This window comes from Amia ocellicauda, chromosome 14 (assembly GCF_036373705.1).
Source record: "Amia ocellicauda isolate fAmiCal2 chromosome 14, fAmiCal2.hap1, whole genome shotgun sequence".
NCBI lineage: Eukaryota > Metazoa > Chordata > Actinopteri > Amiiformes > Amiidae > Amia > Amia ocellicauda.
The window spans coordinates 1,322,051-1,342,500 of NC_089863.1; the positions used below are offsets into that span (position 1 = coordinate 1,322,051).

The 20,450-nt window shown below is 56.9% G+C and overlaps 1 protein-coding gene across 3 annotated transcripts in view; it reads left to right on the top strand.

Moving 5' to 3' along the window:
• Nucleotides 1-8,689: 8,689 nt before the first annotated feature.
• The window catches only part of LOC136768231 (phosphatidylinositol 4,5-bisphosphate 3-kinase catalytic subunit alpha isoform), a 17,690-nt gene continuing 5,929 nt past the window's right edge, over nucleotides 8,690-20,450 (top strand). The window contains exons 1-15 of one of the 3 annotated variants that reach the window (XM_066722324.1): nucleotides 8,690-8,845; nucleotides 15,036-15,281; nucleotides 15,585-15,747; nucleotides 15,879-16,088; nucleotides 17,091-17,341; nucleotides 17,570-17,818; nucleotides 18,030-18,115; nucleotides 18,208-18,313; nucleotides 18,429-18,581; nucleotides 19,202-19,336; nucleotides 19,449-19,573; nucleotides 19,667-19,748; nucleotides 19,839-20,003; nucleotides 20,092-20,195; nucleotides 20,283-20,450. The exon at nucleotides 20,283-20,450 is cut by the window's right edge and continues 4 nt beyond it. In XM_066722324.1, coding sequence (XP_066578421.1) covers nucleotides 15,093-15,281; nucleotides 15,585-15,747; nucleotides 15,879-16,088; nucleotides 17,091-17,341; nucleotides 17,570-17,818; nucleotides 18,030-18,115; nucleotides 18,208-18,313; nucleotides 18,429-18,581; nucleotides 19,202-19,336; nucleotides 19,449-19,573; nucleotides 19,667-19,748; nucleotides 19,839-20,003; nucleotides 20,092-20,195; nucleotides 20,283-20,450 — 2,186 coding nt within the window. In that variant the 5' untranslated portion in view covers nucleotides 8,690-8,845; nucleotides 15,036-15,092. Of the gene's footprint in view, nucleotides 8,846-12,644; nucleotides 12,843-15,035; nucleotides 15,282-15,584; nucleotides 15,748-15,878; nucleotides 16,089-17,090; nucleotides 17,342-17,569; nucleotides 17,819-18,029; nucleotides 18,116-18,207; nucleotides 18,314-18,428; nucleotides 18,582-19,201; nucleotides 19,337-19,448; nucleotides 19,574-19,666; nucleotides 19,749-19,838; nucleotides 20,004-20,091; nucleotides 20,196-20,282 lie in introns of those variants that run through there. The other 2 variants (XM_066722323.1, XM_066722325.1) reach the window with 2 other exon arrangements.

Here is a 20,450-nt window from a genome sequence, read left to right on the forward strand (position 1 = left end):
TGGTGTGACATGGTTGTTGTCCTGTGTTGCAGGGAACTTCATGGCCCCCCCGAGGCAGGCCCCACCCCTGCAGGCCAGTGTTGTGCGGGACAGCAGCTGGTGAGTAGGGCTCTTACACCCGATCACAGGGGAGCAGGGTCTCGCCGGCCTGGCTGGCCTCTCCCAGAGCTCCTCCACACAGCATGCACGACCCGTGCGGCCCGTGCAGCCCGTGCCCTCTGACGGAGGATGTGTGCTCTGTTTTATCCCAGCTGCCCCCCGGGCCGGGGCAGAGGAAGAGCAGCTCTCGGGGGCAGACGGGGGCCGAAGGGAGGATGGCAGGTGGGCCAGAGCCCCACCGAGGACAGGGCCCAGAGACCCCGAGTCCAACCCAGAGGCCACTGCAGGGAGGAAGAGACAGGGGAAGGAGAGGAAGAGGACTGGGAATACACCTGTATGTATCACTCTGCGTATCACTCCCCTGCGTATCACTCCCCCTGTGTATCACTCTCCCTGTGCATCACTCCCCTGTGTATCACTCTGTGACCCTGTGTTGTGTCTCTGTGCCGTGACCCTGTGCCGTGTCGCAGGGGAGCGCTGGGTGCAGTGCAGTCTGGCCAGCTGTGGGAAGTGGAGGCGGCTGAGGGAGGACGTGGATCTGTCAGCCCTGCCAGAGCACTGGACCTGCGCCCAGAACACAGGTAGTGGACAGCACAGGAGTGGACAGGGACAGGACAGCAGTGGACAGGATAGGACAGGACACATCCCAGTGTCTGTGTCCCATGCCGTGTGTGTCATGGTCCCTCCCTCCCTCCCTCCCTCTCTCTCAAATTCAAAAGGTGCTTTATTGGCAGGACAGATCATAGTGTAGCAAATCGATCAAAGCAGATACAGATGTGCTTTCAAACAAGACAAACATAACATGAACAAATACAATACATACCGAAATACAATCAATTAAAATAGAATCCATATTTGGTGTATGTATCAAAAATATGTGTTATGAGAATCATGACAACAAAACAGGCAATGAACCCGACTGTTTGTTTTTTTTACAATGGTTCCCGCAGGCCGGTGTCTCACTCAGTTTTCCCAGTTGTTGTTGTTTTGGTCACTGTGTGTCCGGGGCTCTGTGTGTGTCTGTGTGTCTGCGAGGGCGCGGGGGAAGCTCGAGGGGCGCTGTTTTGGGAGCAGTCTGGCTCTGAGGAAGGCCAGTATGCGGGCGCTGAAGGTGCCGCGGAGCTCGTCCCCAGGCTGCTGTCGTCCCACTCCTCCACACGGGAGGTCTTGCCCCCGGGCCTGAGGGCGGCGGGTCAGATGGTCCGACAGCGCCTCTGCAGCTCAGCGCCGGCCTCCTGGGTCTGAGGGCCTGCAGCTGATCTACTCCCTGTGCTGCGTCTGGATTACTCTTAATGACTTCTCTCCCCCTCTCTCCCTCTCTCTCTCTCTCCACCTCTCTCCCACTCTCCCCCTCTCCCTCTCTCCCTCTCTCTGTCAGACCATGCACACAACAGCTGCCGCTGCCAGGAGGAGAGCTGCGACGAGCAGCTGCCCACAGTCAACAGCAGCCTGGTGCCCGGGTCACTGGTGTGGGCAAAACAGATGGGATACCCCTGGTACACACCGAGAGACACACACACTGACACTGACACACACACACACACACACACACACACACTGACAGACACACAGACACACACAGACACACACACAGACTGCTTGGTCCTGTTCCTTTTCCTCCTCCAGTAAAGTGCAGTCCCAGTCTGTGACCACCAGAGGTCAGTGCAGCTTGCTTGTGTGAATGTGTGTGTGTGTGTGTGTGTCAGTGTGTGAGTGAGTGAGTGTGTGTCAGTGTGTGAGAGAGTGAGTGAGTGTGTGTCAGTGTGTGTATGTGTGTGAGAGAGTGTGTGTGTGTGTGTCTGTGGGTGTCAGTGACTGTGTCAGTGAGTGTGTTAGTGACTGTGTTAGTGACTGTCCTGCTGTGTGCTCAGGTGGCCTGCCATGGTGGACAGAGATCCTGACACCAATCTCCACCTGCGCATCCCCAGTGCCAGCGAAAGCCTTTCGGTGAGACACTCCATCTGTCCCTACTGTCCCACTGACCCTTCTGCTGTCTCCCCACTGTCCCACAGTCCCCTCTGCTGTCTCCCCCCAGTCCCACTGTCACGTGACGTACTTTGACATGCCAGTCTCTCGGGCCTGGGTGCCGGTGTCGGCCGTGAAGCTGTTCCACGGTCTCTCCTCAGACACTGCCTGCCCGGTGAGTCCACTGCTAGACCTGGCCCGACTCGCTGTGTGAGTGTGTGTGTGTGTGTGTGTGCATGTGTATGTGTGAGAGTGTGTGTGTGCATGTGTGAGAGTGTGTGTGTGTGTTTTGTCTCTTGTCTACAAATGAAGTGTAGTCACGGCTATTGGTAGGTTATTGTATTGTAGGTTATTGTGCCCTGAGCATTCCCAGCCGTGTCAGTATTCCCTGTGCCCCGGATCATGTGTAACTCGTATACAAGCCAGAGAGAGACATGTCCCTCTCTGAGGAGTCTTGGGTTACGTGGGTGAGACTTGCTCGTGGGGACGGCGCTAGTTGATTGCACTTCTCCACAGGTGTGCCAGACAGGGACTTCCTGTCACAGGGTCCCTCTGAGACACTACTCTGAGCGGCTGAGAGACGCCCTGAGTGCAGCCCACATAGCCCAGAGTCTCACACTGGAGGTACCGCTGTCCCACTGTCCACCTCTCCCTCTCTCTCTCTGTCTCTCTCCCTATCGCTCTCTCTCTCTCTCTCACCCTACCTGTCTCTGTCTCTCTCCCTACCTGTCTTTGTCTCTGTCTCTCTCACGGTGGCCCCACCCGCCCCCCGCTCCCTGGCCTGCGTTGTCCGTCTCTGTCCCTCTGTCCCCTGTCCTGTGAGGTGTGCCGTATCGACGCTAAAGACACCATTCTCGCTGATCCGCAGGAACGTGTGTCTCAGCTGGGCTTCTGGAGACGCTACATCCTGGATGCGGGGCTCTGTGTGGACAACAGCAACCTCAGAGGTGAGTCGGACCCTGAGAGACACAGCGGTCAAGTCTCCCTCCCTCCTCTCACCGTGTCCCCTCTGTCCTCCCTGCAGAGTACCCAAGGCCGTTCATGAGCTTGTCCAGACACATGGGGGCCAGCGGCATCTCTGGTGCTGAGGTAGGGACCGCTCTGCTCGGCTCACATCCTTCTCCCCATTTCCTGACCTTCCCTGCGCTGCTCACCTCTCTGTCTCTCAGGAGGGGCCAGGCTGGGGCCCCAGGAAGAGGAAGAGACGCAGGAGGACGCAGAAACGTGTTCGCAGGAAGGGGGAGACACGGAGTGGGCCAGGCGCTGCCTGCCAGGACAGTGACTCCTCCCCAGAGCCGCCCTTGTCGGCAGGTGCGTCCTCGCTGTGTCCTCTGTTCCTCTCTGCGTATAAGCTGTGTCCTCTCTGTTTGTCTCTGTGTCCTCAATGTTCCTCTCTGTGTCCTCTCTACCTCTTCACTGTGTCCTCACTGTTCCTCTCTGCGTCTTCACTGTGTCCTCTCCGTGTCCTCATTGTTCCTCTCTGTGTCCTTGCTGTTCCTCTCTGTGTCCTGTCTGTTCTTCTCTGCGTCCTCTCTGTGTCCTCTCTGTGTCCTCTCTGTTCCTCTCTGTGGTCCTCTCTATTCCTCTCTGTTCCTCTCTGTGTCCTCTCTGTGTCCTCTCTGCCTCTTCACTGTGTCTTCACTGTGTCCTCTCTGTTCCTCTCTGTGTCCTCTCTGCCTCTTCACTGTGTCTTCACTGTGTCCTCTCTGTTCCTCTCTGTGTCCTCTCTGCCTCTTCACTGTGTCCTCACTGTTCCTCTCTGTGTCTTCACTGTGTCCTTGCTGTGTCCTGTCCGTGTCCTCTCTGTCCTCGTTTTCCCTCTGTGTCCTCGCTGTGTCCTCTGCGTGTCCTCTCTCGCCGATGGCCTGTTTTGGTTTGTTTGTGTGTTTGTCTCTCACGTCTCTGTCCCCCAGCAGGGCGTCAGGGGAGGGTCATCAGGCCCCCCAGCCGAGCGAGGAAGAGTGTGGGGCCAGACAGAGCGGACCGGAGCACCAGGCTGGCTCCCACATTCACCGCCCCTGGTACGGCATTGACCTGCCCACACGCTTTGATCGACACGCACCCTCCCCCTCTCTCCGTCCCGCCCTCTATCTATCTCTATCCCTCTCCCTCTCCATCTCTCCATCTCTCTCACTCTCCCTCTCCATCTCTGCTTCTCTCTCTCCCTCTCCATCTTTCCCTCTACCTCTCCCTCACTCCCTCGTTCTCTCTGTCCCTATGTCCAGCGCAGACACACAGACTGGCCTTGCCACCACGCCGGGACCAGACCGTGCCTGATCTGACCTCTGACCCCAGTGAGGGAGGGATGGAGCCCCAGGAGAACAGAGAGAGAGAAGGAAGTGCGGAGGAGAGGGAGGGGGAGGCGGCGGCTGAGATAGGAGCAGACAGTGAGGAGGATGGCCGCGAGAGGGAGGGTGCCGGAGATGGCCGAGGGAGCGGGGCCAGAGAGGAGCGCAGCAGCGACTCCGAGGCCCAGGGGGAGGGAAAGAGAGGGAGAGAGAGAGGCGGAGGAGGGGAGCAGGAAGAAGGGGAGGAGGAGGAGGAGGAGGGCATGGGCGTCCTCCCAGAGGACGACATGGAGGTTCTGAGCTGCAAAAGGGAGCAGAAAAGGCTGCTGTGTGAGGAGGAGGAGGAGGACGGGGCGGAGGAGTACCTGTCACTCCGGCTGAGTGAGGACGAGTGAGAGTGAGGGAGAGTGTTGAGGAGTGAGCAGGAGTGAGGGAGTGAGAGGGGGAGGGAGGAGGAGTGAGGGAGAGTGTTGAGGAGTGAGCAGGAGTGAGGGAGTGAGAGGGAGAGGGAGGGAGGAGTGAGCGAGAATGAGGGGGAGTGAGGTAGTGTTGAGGAATGAGGCAGAGTGAGGGAGAGTGTTGAGTAAGGGGGAGTGAGGAGGAGAGAGTGAGGGAGAGTGTTGAGGAGTGAGGGGGATTGAGGGAGAGTGTTGAGTGAGGAGGAGTGAGCTAGAGTGAGGGGAGTGAGGAGGAGTGAGCGAGAGTGAGGGGGAGTGTTGAGGAGTGAACGAGAGTGAGGGAGTATTGAGTGAGTGAGTGAGGGGGAGTGTTGAGTGAAAGAGTGAGGGGCAGTGTCTAGGAGTGAGGGAGAGTTAGAGGAGTGAGGGACAGTTAGAGGAGTGAGAGAGTTAGAGGAGTGAGGGAGTGTTGAGTGAGGGCAGTGTTGAGGAGTGAGGGAGAGTTAGAGGAGTGAGGGCAGTGTTGAGTGAGGGGAGTGTTGAGGAGTGATGGCAGTGTCGAGGACTGAGGGAGAGTTAGAGGAGTGAGGCAGTGTCGAGGAGTGAGGGACTGTTGAAGGGTGAGTGCAGTGCTGAGGAGTGAGGGGAGTGCTGAAGAGTGAGGGCAGTGTCGAGGAGTGAGGGACAGTGTTGAGTGAGTGAGGCAGTGTTGAGGAGTGAGGGAGAGTTAGAGGAGTGAGGCAGTGTTGAGGAGTGAGGGAGAGTTAGAGGAGTGAGGGCAGTGTCAAGGAGTGATGGAGAGTTAGAGGGGTGAGGGGAGTGTCGAGGAGTGAGGGCAGTGTCGAGGAGTGAGGGCAGTGTCGAGGAGTGAGGGGAGTATCGAGGAGTGAGGGAGAGTTAGAGGGGTGAGGGGAGTGCTGAGGAGTGAGGGCAGTGTCGAGGAGTGATGGGAGAGTTAGAGGAGTGAGGGAGAGTTAGAGGAGTGAGGGGAGTGCTGAGGAGTGAGGGGAGTGCTGAGGAGTGAGGGCAGTGTCGAGGAGTGAGGGCAGTGTCAAGGAGTGAGGGAGAGTTAGAGGGGTGAGGGGAGTGCTGAGGAGTGAGGGCAGTGTCGAGGAGTGAGGGGAGTGTCGAGTGAGGGAGAGTTAGAGGAGTGAGGGGAGTGCTGAGGAGTGATGGCAGTGTCGAGGAGTGATGGCAGTGTCGAGGAGTGAGGGAGAGTTAGAGGAGTGAGGGCAGTGTCGAGGAGTGAGGGGAGTGTCGAGTGAGGGAGAGTTAGAGGAGTGAGGGGAGTGCTGAGGAGTGATGGCAGTGTCGAGGAGTGATGGCAGTGTCGAGGAGTGAGGGAGAGTTAGAGGAGTGAGGGCAGTGTCGAGGAGTGATGGCAGTGTCGAGGAGTGAGGGAGAGTTAGAGGAGTGAGGGCAGTGTCGAGGAGTGAGGGAGAGTTAGAGGGGTGAGGGGAGTGCTGAGGGGTGAGGGAGAGTTAGAGGAGTGAGGGCAGTGTCGAGGAGTGAGGGAGAGTTAGAGGGGTGAGGGGAGTGTCGAGGAGTGATGGCAGTGTCGAGGAGTGAGGGAGAGTTAGAGGAGTGAGGGCAGTGTCGAGGGGTGAGGGGAGTGCTGAGGAGTGAGGGCAGTGTCGAGGAGTGATGGCAGTGTCGAGGAGTGAGGGAGAGTTAGAGGGGTGAGTGGAGTGCTGAGGAGTGAGGGAGAGTTAGAAGTGAGGGGAGTGCTGAGGGGTGAGGGAGAGTTAGAGGGGTGAGTGGAGTGCTGAGGGGTGAGGGAGAGTTAGAGGAGTGAGGGCAGTGTCGAGGAGTGAGGGAGAGTTAGAGGGGTGAGGGGAGTGCTGAGGAGTGAGGGCAGTGTCGAGGGGTGAGGGGAGTGCTGAGGAGTGAGGGCAGTGTCGAGGAGTGATGGCAGTGTCGAGGAGTGAGGGAGAGTTAGAGGAGTGAGGGCAGTGTTGAGGAGTGATGGGAGTGTCGAGGAGTGAGGGAGAGTTAGAGGGGTGAGTGGAGTGCTGAGGAGTGAGGGAGAGTTAGAAGTGAGGGGAGTGCTGAGGGGTGAGGGAGAGTTAGAGGGGTGAGTGGAGTGCTGAGGGGTGAGGGAGAGTTAGAGGAGTGAGGGCAGTGTCGAGGAGTGAGGGAGAGTTAGAGGGGTGAGGGGAGTGCTGAGGAGTGAGGGCAGTGTCGAGGGGTGAGGGGAGTGCTGAGGAGTGAGGGCAGTGTGGAGGAGTGAGGGCAGTGTCGAGGGGTGAGGGGAGTGCTGAGGAGTGAGGGCAGTGTCGAGGAGTGATGGCAGTGTCGAGGAGTGAGGGAGAGTTAGAGGAGTGAGGGCAGTGTTGAGGAGTGATGGGAGTGTCGAGGAGTGAGGGAGAGTTAGAGGGGTGAGTGGAGTGCTGAGGAGTGAGGGAGAGTTAGAAGTGAGGGGAGTGCTGAGGGGTGAGGGAGAGTTAGAGGGGTGAGTGGAGTGCTGAGGGGTGAGGGAGAGTTAGAGGAGTGAGGGCAGTGTCGAGGAGTGAGGGAGAGTTAGAGGGGTGAGGGGAGTGCTGAGGAGTGAGGGCAGTGTCGAGGGGTGAGGGGAGTGCTGAGGAGTGATGGCAGTGTGGAGGAGTGATGGCAGTGTGGAGGAGTGAGGGCAGTGTCGAGGGGTGAGGGGAGTGCTGAGGAGTGAGGGCAGTGTGGAGGAGTGATGTCAGTGTGGAGGAGTGAGGGCAGTGTGGAGGAGTGAGGGCAGTGTGGAGGAGTGAGGGCAGTGTCGAGGAGTGATGGCAGTGTCGAGGAGTGTCGTATCATACTGAGGTTCTGATCAGTGTTGTGCTGCAGTGTTGTGATCAGTGTGGGCTGCCGTGTGTTGGTGTACGTTGTTCTCAGACGTGTGTACACTGACGTTGTTCCCCCGGCACCGCTGTGTTCCTGACAATAAACCTTTCTGTGTTCAAGAGTGTCGTTGTGAGCTCTGTGTGTCTGCCCTCGGCTGCCCCGGTCCACACCTGTGTGTCCCTGCCCCGCTGTCCGTCCTGCAGTCCTATCTGTCCCCCAACCCCGCTGTCTGTCCTCTCTGTCCCGCCCTGCTGTCTGTCCTGCTGTCCTATCTGTCCCGCCCCCCTGTCTGTCCTATATGTCCCCCAACCCCGCTGTCTGTCCTGTCTGTCCCCCAGCCCCGGTATCTGTCCTATCTGTTCTCCCCACTGTCTGTCCTATCTGATCCCCCGCCCCGCTGTCTGCCCTGTATGTCCCCCAACTCCGCTATCTGTCCTGTCTGTCCCCCGCTCCGCTGTCTGTCCTGCTGTCCCCCAACCCCTCTGTCTGTCTTGTCTGTCCTATCTGTCCCCCGCTCCGCTGTCTGTCCCCACCCTGTCTGTCTGTCTTGACACACACACACTCACTCACTCACTGACTCACACACACAGAGGAAGGGTGCTAGTTTGTGTCAATGGTCGATAGGGATAGTGGGTGTCAGTCACTGGTTGTGTATTGTGTGTTGGCACAGCGGTTCATTTTCACCAGTGAACTGAGTCCTTCTAGGGTTTGGAAATTCTGGAAGAGGTGTTGGGGAAGGGAGGGAGAGACACAGAGAGAGACAGAGGGAGAGAGACAGGGAGAGACAGAGAGAGAGAGAGAGAGAGAGACAGGATGTCAGGGCCTGGGAGCAGGTCATGGCTGGGTCTGGGAGAGACAGGGAGCGAAAACAGGAAAGAGTGAACAATACACCTCGAACGTCACAGCCTGCCACTGCGCGCCAGGATCAGCCACTAACACACACACACACACACACACACACACACACACACAGCAGTCTGACGGACACTCACAGGAGAGGGGAGGGCCTGGAAGTGGTCATTGATTAATAACACGTCAGTGACACTGAAATTCCTGTCAACAACACGAGGAAAAAGAGAGCACACGTGTCTCTGTGTGTGTGTGAGAGAGCAGAGACGGGGGTGAGATTGGCAGGGTGGAGTTTATTCCGGAGCAGAAGCAGCCAGTGCCAGCCGCCCCCCCACGCCAGCAGCCCCCCGCGCAGGCTGGGAGAGGAAGTGCCGACGGGCCGTCTCTGAGCAGCACTGCCGTCCACGGGCCCCGGGACTGGCTCCGAGTCCGGTGAGTACCAACGGGCCGGGCGGGACTGGGGCGACCCGGGGGTGGGGGGTCTGTACGTCTCCAGAGCAGCGAGATAGAGATGGGTAGACATGTGAGGAAGAGCAGACAACGAAACTACATACACGGGCACAGTCCAGTGCAGGGAACAGTCATCTCAGTGTGTGTGTGTGTGTGTGTGTGTGTGTGTGTGAAGTGACACAGTTGTATTATGGTCCCACAGTGTGTGAGTGTCAGTTTGTGTCAGTGTGTCACGGTGTGTGTTTGTGTGTGTGTTATTCACTCCTCCCCTGTCTAAATTAACATGATTATTTGACAGCAACACTCTCTATGAAACCCGCTTGACACAGCTGGTGCCGATCCAAGCCAATCTGACAGCAGCTGTGAGGGTCTGGAGTGAGTGTGTGTGTGTGTGTGTGTCAGTGTGTGTGTTTGTGTCAGTGTGTTTGTGTGTGTGTGTGTGTGTCAGTGTGTATGTTTATCTGTGTGTGTGTGTGTGTGTGTGTGTGTGTGAGGGAGTGAGTGTGTGTGTGTTCTCTCAAGCCTTAGTCAGCTGAGCTGTGAAGACGCTCTCTCTCTCTCTGTCTCTCTCTCTGTCTCGCTGTCAGTTTGTGTTCACAGCGCAGCAACACAACAACCCTCTGAGTCTGAGCCAGTGAGTGAGAAATCCCCACTGTGCCATAACCACGGTGCGAGAGAGAGAGAGAGAGAGATTATTTTCCCAAGAGATTTTGTTAACCAAATATATATTAATTCATTAAAATAATGTTGTGACATATTTATGAAAAGTAATAATACATATAGATAAAGATAAGTTTAATATATATCTAATCAGAAATTAGAGGAGAGACCTGGGCAGAATGGGGAGATCAGGGTTCTGTGGCTCAGACAGGGAGGAGAGAGAGAGCGATGGAGGGAGGGATGAGACAAAAAGGCAGTGAGAGAGAGAAGGAATGCACGCGGGAGAGAGAGAGTTAATCCTCTGTGCCGTACTCAAGAGCAGTGTGTGTGTTGGGGGGGTTGTGTCTGTCCTGTCCAGACGCTGCCCACTGTTTCAAACATCTGCCCGGCAACTGTGAGCAGAGGGGGGAGGCTGGCAACCGACACACGGCCGACACACAGCCAATACACAGAGCCAATGCACACGGCCGACACACACACGGCCGACACAACACGGCTGACACACGGCTGACCCGCACATGGCCGACCCACACAGCCGACACACGGCCGACACACAGCCAATACATAGAGCCAATACACACGACCGACACACACACACGACCGACACACACATACGGCCGACACACACATGGCCAACCCACACGGCCGACAGACAGCCAACACACAGGGCCGACACACGGCTAATACACACGGCCGACATGGCCCGCCCACACACACGGCCGACAGCAACAGCCTTGTCGATTAATACACAATTAACAATTGATCAAATTAAATCATGAATATTAGAGCTGAGGTACTGGTGTGTGCGTGTGTGACAGTGTGTGTAGAGCCCCTACACAGAATCACTGTTAAACAGAGACCCACAATCACCTGGGGCTTCCTGCTAATTAATCAATTAACATTTTTCAAGTGGGAATGGGAGAAGGATGAAGATGAAAAGGAGAGAGAGAGAGAGAGAGAGAGAGAGAGAGAGAGACTGGACTGGACTGGACTGGACTGGACTGAACTGGACTGGACTGCTGCAGAGTCACTGACTGGACTGGACTGGACTGCAGAGTCACTGGACTGGACTGCAGAGTCACTGACTGGACTGCAGAGTCACTGACTGGACTGGATTGGACTGCAGAGTCACTGACTGGACTGGACTGCAGAGTCACTGACTGCACTGGACTGGACTGGACTGGACTGCAGAGTCACTGACTGCACTGGACTGGACTGGACTGCAGAGTCACTGACTGGGCTGGACTGGACTGGACTGCAGAGTCACTGACTGGACTGGACTGCAGAGTCACTGACTGGACTGGACTGGACTGGACTGCAGAGTCACTGACTAGACTGGACTGGACTGCAGAGTCACTGACTGGACTGGACTGGACTGCAGAGACACGGACTGGACTGGACTGCAGAGACACTGACTGGACTGGACTGGACTGGACTGCAAAGACACTGACTGGACTGGACTGCAGAGTCACTGACTGGACTGGACTGGACTGCAGAGACACTGACTGGACTGGACTGGACTGGACTGCAGAGACACTGACTGGACTGGACTGGACTGGACTGCAGAGTCACTGACTAGACTGGACTGGACTGCAGAGACACTGACTGGACTGGACTGGACTGCAGAGTCACTGACTAGAGTGGACTGGACTGCAGAGTCACTGACTGGACTGGACTGGACTGCAGAGACACTGACTGGACTGGACTGGACTGGACTGCAGAGACACTGACTGGACTGGACTGGACTGCAGAGACACTGACTGGACTGGACTGCTGCAGAGTCAGACTGTACTTGACGTCTGTTTGCAAAGATGGAATGATGAATCACTGCAGAGACCAAAACAGCAGCGTGTAATTCATGAAAAATATATTTAAAAAAAACAGCAGAGGGGGGGGGAGGGAGCCCTTAAAGTCACACTGCCCGCGCGGCCCAAGCGGCACCGAACAGCTGCTGCCGCTCAGCAGCCGCGACCCTTTAAACACAGAGAGAGGGAGAGTTATGCCGATTGCAAATATATATATTTCTTTCTCATCGCTGCGTTACTGTAACATCAGCGCTCTGCGTGTCGTCACAATATCTCCCGCCACACTGGCGCGCTGGGTTGAAGAATGATACATACGTGTGTAGAGAGCCTATAAACACACACACATATATGTGCGTGTGTATGAAGTATCAGAGAACGCCCCTCGGAGGCAGAGCGGCTGCAGTGTCGAAAGCCCGGGCTGAGCTGCTGTCGGGGCCGCGGCGGGACACGGAGAAGCAGGATCCCCGGACGGGACGGGACAGCGATGCGGTGAGAGTGTCCCCCGGCCTCTGCTGCTGGGGGCCCCGGGGACAGCGCTCGGACTGCGAGCCGGGGAGGGAGACAGGGCTGTCTGCTGGACACGGTTTCCTTTACGATGTTATCTCCATCTCTCTCTCTTCCCCTCCCCTCTCTCTCACTCTCACTTTCCCCAGTTTATTCCAAACGTCATCATCTGTGATCAGTGGTACTCCCCCCCTCTCTCTCTCTCTCTCTCTCTCTCTCTCTCCCACTGTTTATTTCCAGCGTCATCAGTTTTCAGGCACATGTATATATAGTACTACAGTCTCCCCCTGTCTGCCTCCCCCTCTCCCTTCCTCTCTGTCTTCCTCTCTTTCTCCGTCTCTTCCTCTCTCTCTCGCTGCTGTGAATGTGATCAGTCTACTCTGCCCGATGCTCCCTCTCTCCCTGTTTTGCCCGCTAAAGGAAATTGACATTGACAATTGAAGTGACGCTAATCTGCACAGACACTTTGCGCCTGCGATTAGAACGACGCTGTTCATCTGAATAATCGCAAATAATAATAATATTAATAATATGAATAATAATAGGCGATCGCACCGAGCTCAGTCAACTGTCTGATAATCATAATAACAGTGTGTGTGCGCTCGTACAATACAGTACAACACTCCCAATCACAATAATAATCCTGACATATAACAGCAGCCCGTCTGCACCGCGACCCGGGGGGCGGTTATTAAGGGTGCAGAGAAGCACAATGTCGAGATTGGACAGAGAGGGAGAGGGAGGGGGTGTTGTGAGAAGTGTGAAAACAAAGCGCTGTTTTTTTATTCCGGGGGGGGGGCTGTAGTGTACAATGGAATGAACGGCGAGAGGAAGCGAGACGATACTACTCGGCACTGAGCATCCTCTCATCACTCGCTTCTCTTGCTCTCTTTCTCTTTTTCTTTTTCTTCCCCCTCTCTCTCCCTCCTCCGTGCCGGCCGTGGCGGAGCAGGCGAGGCTGTGCGCGGCTGCGGGTCGGTGTGGAGGGCATGTGTGTCCAGTGACCGCAGGTTAGTGCGATGTGTGCATTATTATTTACTATTATTATTATTATTATTATTATTGGCGATGAAGTAAGTCTGCAGTTGTACATTAACACCAAGGAGACAAATTGATACACAATAAAAAAATCACGAAGAAAAAGGAAAATGCAAAAAGAGTGACAGAGAGCGGATAGTGATGTTATCTCCAATACCAGTGCTACATACGGGGGTCCGGGTCGCTGTGCGTCTGTCCCTCTGTCCCTCTGTCCCTCTGCCTGTCCCCGAGTGCGCTGGTGCCCGGGTCAGAGGGGCAGTACTGAGCGGGTGTGTGGTGTCAGATTCCGGGCAAGTGGCTCTGCGGGGCGCTCATAACAATAATAATAATAATAAGAAGAAGAAGAAGAAGAAGAAGAATAGTGAAATGGACACGTTTACGGAGAGCTGGTGCGGACCGAATCTACGCGATTATACCAAAGACAACAGGCACACTTATTAGAATAACAATAACAGTAATCCGTGGACAGATTTGCGGGCTGGCGGTCGTGTCAGTGGATGTGCATTGGGCTGGTTTTCTGGCGGGGGATGAAAGGCAGAATGTGGAAACTGGAGGGGGGTCGTCCATCAGGCACAGATATGATGACTGTAGACAGCGTGCCGTCGGGAGTCGGTCCTCTGTGGCGGCGGGTCAGACAATAGGCGAGTCGTGTGGCCGGCGTGTCCTACTTTCCACGCCACGCTCCCGGCCCGCCGGTTCAGAGCCTTTGTTCAGGAGCGGAATGTGCGGGGCTGTGCTGTGCGGACTGTGCTGTGCGGGGCTGTGCGGGGCTGTGCTGTGCTGTGCGGGGCTGTGCGGACTGTGCTGTGCGGGCTGTGCTGTATGGGGCTGTGCTGTGCGGGGCTGTGCTGTGCTGTGCGGACTGTGCTGTGCGGGCTGTGCTGTATGGGGCTGTGCTGTGCGGGGCTGTGCTGTGCGGGGCTGTGCGGACTGTGCTGTGCGGGCTGTGCTGTGCGGGCTGTGCGGGCTGCTCTGCTACTGTCGTGCCCCCGGGTTGCTGCAGTTGCCAGCGATTGCGTGAGCCAGATCTTCCAGCGGCATCATAGCAACAGCGCATGGCAACAAGGGGGCTGTCAGACAGCTGCTCGCGGGGGGCGGCTTGGAGGTGGGGTGGGGATGCTCCTCTCTGATGGAGGGATGGACGAAAACAAGGAGGAGAACATACTGATTTTGAAAAAAAATCACAATTACACACTGATATCTACACTGAATATAACAATTACTCACTGATATCTACAGACGGGTGACAAATTAAAGGACAAACCTGAATAAATGAGTGGAGGAACATAATGAATGCAGATGCCTCCAAACAGGTGCACTGCACGATACAATTAAGCCATTAACTTCCGATCATGCTCTGTGGCATGTATACAAATGCTGAGCAGCCCAGCTGACCTCGATTTTGGATCAAGATGGCAAGAGGAGAGGATCTAAGTGACTGTGAAAAAGGGGGCATTATTGGGCACGAGTGGCAGGAGCTTCAGTCACACAGTCGCTCAACTGGCTCGTGTTCTGGACAAGTGGGCGAGTGCATGTGTGGGACACCAAGAGAACGGGACAGGCCTGACTGCTGGACCCTACAGTGAGGGGGTCCGGAGGCTCTGTTATGCTGTGGGGGGCATTTTACTGGCATGGTTTGGGTCAACTTGTCCCCTTAGAGTGTATTCTGGGTGATCACCTTTATCCTGTGGTGACACATTTCTCTCCTGATGGGAGTGGTCTCTTCCAGGATGACAATGCCTCATCCACAGGACACGAGGGTCACTGAATGGTGTGATGAGTATGACAATGATGTGACTCATGCTATGGCCTTCACAGTCACCAGATCTCAACCCAATTGATCACCTGTGGGAGATTCTGAACCGACGTTTTAGACAGCGCTCTCCGCCACCATCATCAAAACCCCAAATGAGGGAATATCGTTTGGAAGAATGGTGTCCATCCCTCCAGTAGAGTCCAGAGACTCGTAGAATCTGTGCCAAGAGCATTGAAGCTGTTCTGGGGCTCGTGGTGCCCAACACGTCACTGAGACCCTTTATGTGGGTTTTTCCTTTCATTTGTCACCTGTCTGTATATAGTGTATATCACAATTACTTATTGTCTTGGATTTATGATTACAATACAGTGTAAACTAAATATTTCCCCTCCCTCTCCCTCCCTCTCAGGCAGTGTTAGAGCAGTGCTAGTGCTGGAGGACTGGGCCGGGCCCCTGCTATCCCAGCATGCCGCCGCGCCCGTCGTCGGGGGAGCTGTGGGGGCTGCACCTCATGCCCCCCCGCATCCTGGTGGACTGCTGTCTGCCCAATGGCATGCTGGTGGTGCTGGAGTGCCTGCGCGAGGCCACCCTGCTGGGCATCAAACAGCAGCTGTTCGCCGAGGCCCGCAAGTACCCCCTGTTCCACCTGCTGCAGGTACTTACTGCCCCCTATATTGATGCCCGCTCCCGCAGCTCATATTGCCCCTCTCTCATATCACCCCTCTCTTGTATTGCCCCTGTGGCTCATATCGCCCCTCTCTCATATCACCCCTCTCTCGTATTGCCCCTGTGGCTCATATTGCCCCTGTGGCTCATATTGCCCCTCTCTCCTGTTGCCTCTCTCTTGTATTGTCCCTCTATCATGTTGCCCCTCTCTCGTATTGCCCCTGTGGCTCATGTTGCCCCTCTCTCGTATTGCCCCTGTGGCTCATGTTGCCCCTCTCTCGTGTTGCCCCAGGAGGAGTCGAGCTACATCTTCGTGGGCGTGACCCAGGAGGCAGAGCGTGAGGAGTTCTATGACGAGACTCGGCGCCTGTGTGACCTCAGGCTCTTCCACCCCATCCTCAAGGCCATCGAGCCTGTGGGCAACAGGGAGGAGAAGATCCTGAACCGAGAGATCGGTAAGAGGGGGAGGGAGCGGGAGAGGGGCGAGAGAGGGAGAGAGGAGGACCGAGAGAGAGGGGGGAGGGAGGAGTAGGAAGAGAGAGGGAGGAAGGGAGAGGGAGAGGGCGCTGACCGGTCTCTCTCTCAGGCTTTGCCATCGGGATGCCCATCTGCGAGTTCGAGCTGCTGAAGGACCCCGAGGTGCAGGACTTCCGACGCTCCATACTGAGCGTGTGCAGAGAGGCCATGGAGGAGCGCGAGGGCGGCGGCGCCCACAGCCAGGCGCTGTACGTGTACCCGCCCAACCTGGAGTCAGCCCCCGAGCTGCCCCAGCACATCTACTGCAAGCTGGACCACGGTGCGGCCCGGGCCCGAGCATGCTGAGGACACTGGACTGAGTGTGCTGTGGACACTGGACTGCAGGGACTGGACTGAGTGTGCTGTGGACACTGGACTGCAGGGACTGGACTGAGTGTGCTGTGGACACTGGACTGAGTGTGCTGTGGACACTGGACTGCAGGGACTGGACTGAGTGTGCTGTGGACACTGGACTGAGTGTGCTGTGGACACTGGACTGAGTGTGCTGTGGACACCGGACTGTAGGGACTGGACTGAGTGTGCTGTGGACACTGGACTGTAGGGACTGGACTGAGTGTGCTGTGGACACCGGACTGTAGGGACTGGACTGAGTGTGCTGTGGACACTGGACTGAGTGTGCTGTGGACACCGGACTCTAGGGACTGGACTGAGTGTGCTGTGGACACTGGACTGAGTGTGCTGTGGACACCGGACTGAAGGGACTGGACTGAGTGTGCTGTGGACACTGGACTGAGTGTGCTGTGGACACTGGACTGAGTGTGCTGTGGACACCGGACTGTAGGGACTGGACTGAGTGTGCTGTGGACACTGGACTGAGTGTGCTGTGGACACCGGACTATAGGGACTGGACTGAGTGTGCTGTGGACACTGGACTGAGTGTGCTGTGGACACTGGACTGAGTGTGCTGTGGACACTGGACTGTAGGGACTGGACTGAGTGTGCTGTGGACACCGGACTGTAGGGACTGGACTGAGTGTGCTGTGGACACCGGACTGTAGGGACTGGACTGAGTGTGCTGTGGACACCGGACTGTAGGGACTGGACTGAGTGTGCTGTGGACACTGGACTGTAGGGACTGGACTGAGTGTGCTGTGGACACTGGACTGTAGTTGTCAGCCCAGTTCTGTTTTCACAATTTCCCATTGTGTTTCCCATCTCTCCTCCTCTCTCTCCCTCTCCCTCTCTCCCCTCTGCCCTCCCCCTCTTTCTCCTCCTCCCTCTCCCTCTCTCCCCTCTCTCTCCGCCTCCTCCCCCTCTTCAGGCCGTCTGATCGTGACGATCTGGGTGATCGTGTCCCCCTCCAATGACAAGCAGAAGTACACTCTTAAGGCGGCGCACGACTGGCTGCCGGAGCAGCTGATCGCCGAGGCCATACGGAAGCGCACGCGCAGCATGCACCTGAGCCCTGCGCAGCTGCGGCTGTGCGTGCAGGAGTACCAGGGCCAGTACATCCTGAAGGTCTGCGGCTGCGACGAGTACCTGCTCGAGAAGTACCCCCTGAGCCAGTACAAGGTGAGGTGGAGGGGGCGGGAGAGGGGGAGGAAGAGAGAGAGAGGATACCTGAGTCAGTACCAGGTGAGGGAGAGGGGGAGAGGGGGAGGGAGAGAGAGAAAGAGAGGGAGAGGGAGAGAGAGAGGGAGAGGGAGGGTACCTGTGCAGTACCAGGTGAGGGGGAGGGGGAGAGGAGGCCTGACCGCACGTCTGATCTCTGAACACGCTCCCCTGCTCCCTCCCCCTCAGTACATCCGCAGCTGCATCACGATCGGCCGGCTGCCGCACCTGATGCTGGTGTCCAAGGACAGCCTGTACAGCCAGCTGCCGTCCAGCGGCTTCGTCACGCCCTCGTACAGCCGGCGCACCCCCCAGCCCAGCCCCTGCCCCGGCGGCGACGGCAGCCCCCCGCGCTCACTGTGGGCCTTCAACACGCTGCTGCGCGCCCGGCTGCTGTGTGCCACCTACGTCAACGTCAACATCCGTGACATCGACAAGGTCAGCGCGGGCGAGGGGGAGGGGGCGGGGACACACACACACGTCCGTCCTTGTGTAGTGTGTGAGCCGTGTCCTTCAAGGGCCACTTGTCTGTGTTTCAGATGTGGATCATTCTCATATTGAACAATAATGCACTGTACTGCACTGCACAGAGAGGGTACTAATGACTGTGTGTGCGTCTCTGTGTGTGTGTTGTGTGTCTGTATGTCAGATCTATGTGCGGACAGGGATCTATCATGGAGGAGAGCCGCTGTGTGACAACGTCAACACCCAGAGAGTGCCCTGCTCTAACCCCAGGTACTGGACTGGACTGGACTACACTGGACTGGACTGGACTACACTGCTGTGGCCACCCTGACCTGTCTCTGTGTGTCTGTGTGTGTGTCCAGGTGGAACGAGTGGCTGACCTATGACATCTACCTGACTGACCTGCCCCGCGCCGCCCGGCTGTGCCTGTCCATCTGCTCTGTGAAGGGCCGCAAGGGCGCCAAGGAGGTACGGCCACTGTGCCTTACGGTGTTAGAGTGAGCTTGTCTGTCACAGTCTGTTACAATGTGAGTGTGCCTCAGTGTGTCTCAGAGCGTCTCACAGCTTGCGTCTCTGTCCCCAGGAGCACTGTCCGCTGGCCTGGGGCAATGTGAACCTGTTTGACTACAGAGACACTCTGGTCAGTGGGAAGGTGGCTCTCAGCCTGTGGCCGGTGCCCCACGGACTGGAGGACCTTCTCAACCCCATCGGGGTCGCGGGGTCAAACCCCAACAAGGTGGGTCTCAGGGCAGGGGTCATGGGGTCAGAGGGCAGTGGATGCAGGGCAGAGTGTGTGGATTTTGTGCTACACTGCAATTTACTGCACTGCACTTTAAATTACATACTATACTGCACAGTACTATACTTTACTGTCGTTTGCTATACTGTAGTGTTCTCTGATGTACTGCAGTGTTCTAGACTGTGCTATGCTGTACTGTCCCATGGTGTTCTAGACTGTACTGTGGTGTCCTAGGCTGAACTGTTCTATGGTGTTTTAGACTGTACTGTTTCTAAACCAGGGGTTCCCAAACTTTTTCTGCCCAAGGACCCCATTGCCAACCAGATTCTGGGTGAGGACCCCCAGATACTACGTTAATGAAAGGAAGAATGGAGAACATATTCTTAGCTGACCAGTTCAGACCCCAGTTTGTGAACCTCTGTTCTAGGCTGTACTGTGAAGTTCTATACTCTGCTGTTCCGTTGTGTTCTAGGCAGTGCTGTGTTGTTCTGGACTGCACTGCTGTGCTGTACTGTGGTGTTCTAGACTCTACTGTTCTGTGGTGCTCTAGAGTGTGCTGTGCTGTTCTGTGGTGTTCTAGACTGTCATGTGGCACTCTGCTCTGGTTGGCCCTGCAGGAGACCCCCTGTGTGGAGCTGGAGTTCTCTTGGTTCTCCCAGACAGTGAGGTTCCCGGACGAGCAGCAGATCGAGGAGCACGCGAACTGGACCATCTCCCGAGAGCTGGGTTACAACTGCTGCCTGCTGGGCCTGGTGAGAGGGAGGGAGGGGGAGAGAGAGAGAGAGAGAGAGGTTGAGCATAACACTGTTCTTTCACTACTGATACCCCTCTCTCTCTCTCCTCTCCCTCCCTCCCCCTCCCCAGAGTAACCGTCTGGCCTGTGACAGCAGTGCGTCGCAGGTAGAGGTGGAGCAGCTGCGCAGCCTGTGCAGCCGGGACCCCCTGTACGAGCTGTCGGAGCAGGAGAAGGACTTCCTGTGGAGGCACAGGTACCGGCCCCCCACAACACAACAGGCTGGAGATCGTGTTGGTGTGTGTGTGTGTGTGTGTGTTTCATTCTCTTCAATCCGTCCGTCCCTCAGGCACTACTGCGTGAAGATCCCAGAGAGCCTGCCCAAACTGCTGCTGTCCGTCAAGTGGAACTCCAGAGACGAGGTGTCCCAGGTGCCCGGGGCGAGGGGGAGGGCGCTGGGGACGGGGGCCGCGGGCGTGTGGCAGGTGTCTGTGCTGACCCTCTCCCCCTCTCTCTCCCAGATGTACTGTCTGCTGCGGGACTGGCCCCTCATGCAGCCCGAGTCCGCCCTGGAGCTGCTGGACTGCAACTTCCCCGACCCGGTGGTGCGGGAGTTCGCCCTGCGCTGCCTAGTGCAGGGGCTGAGCGACGACAAGCTGAGCCAGTACCTGCTGCAGCTCGTCCAGGTGCGCAGGAGGGCGAGGGCGAGGGCGAGGGGGAGGGAGTCTCCATCCACAGTGTTGACCCTGCGTGTCTGCCCGTCTGTCCGTCCAGGTGCTGAAGTACGAGATGTACCTGGACAACCCCCTCGCCCGCTTCCTCATCAAGAAGGCGCTGACCAATCAGAGGATCGGACACTTCTTCTTCTGGCACCTCAAGTCAGTGGCAGCCCCCTCCCCCTCAGCCCCTCTCTCTCGGATCAGCCGGCGCGCGTCTGTACTAACCCTCCCCCTCCCCCGTGCCAGGTCGGAGATGCACAACAAGACCGTGTCCCGGCGCTTCGGGCTGCTGCTGGAGGCGTTCTGCCGCGCCTGTGGGATGTACCTCAAACACCTCAACCGGCAGGTAGAGGCCATGGAGAAGCTCATCAACCTGACCGACACGCTGAAGCAGGAGAAGAAGGACGAGACGCA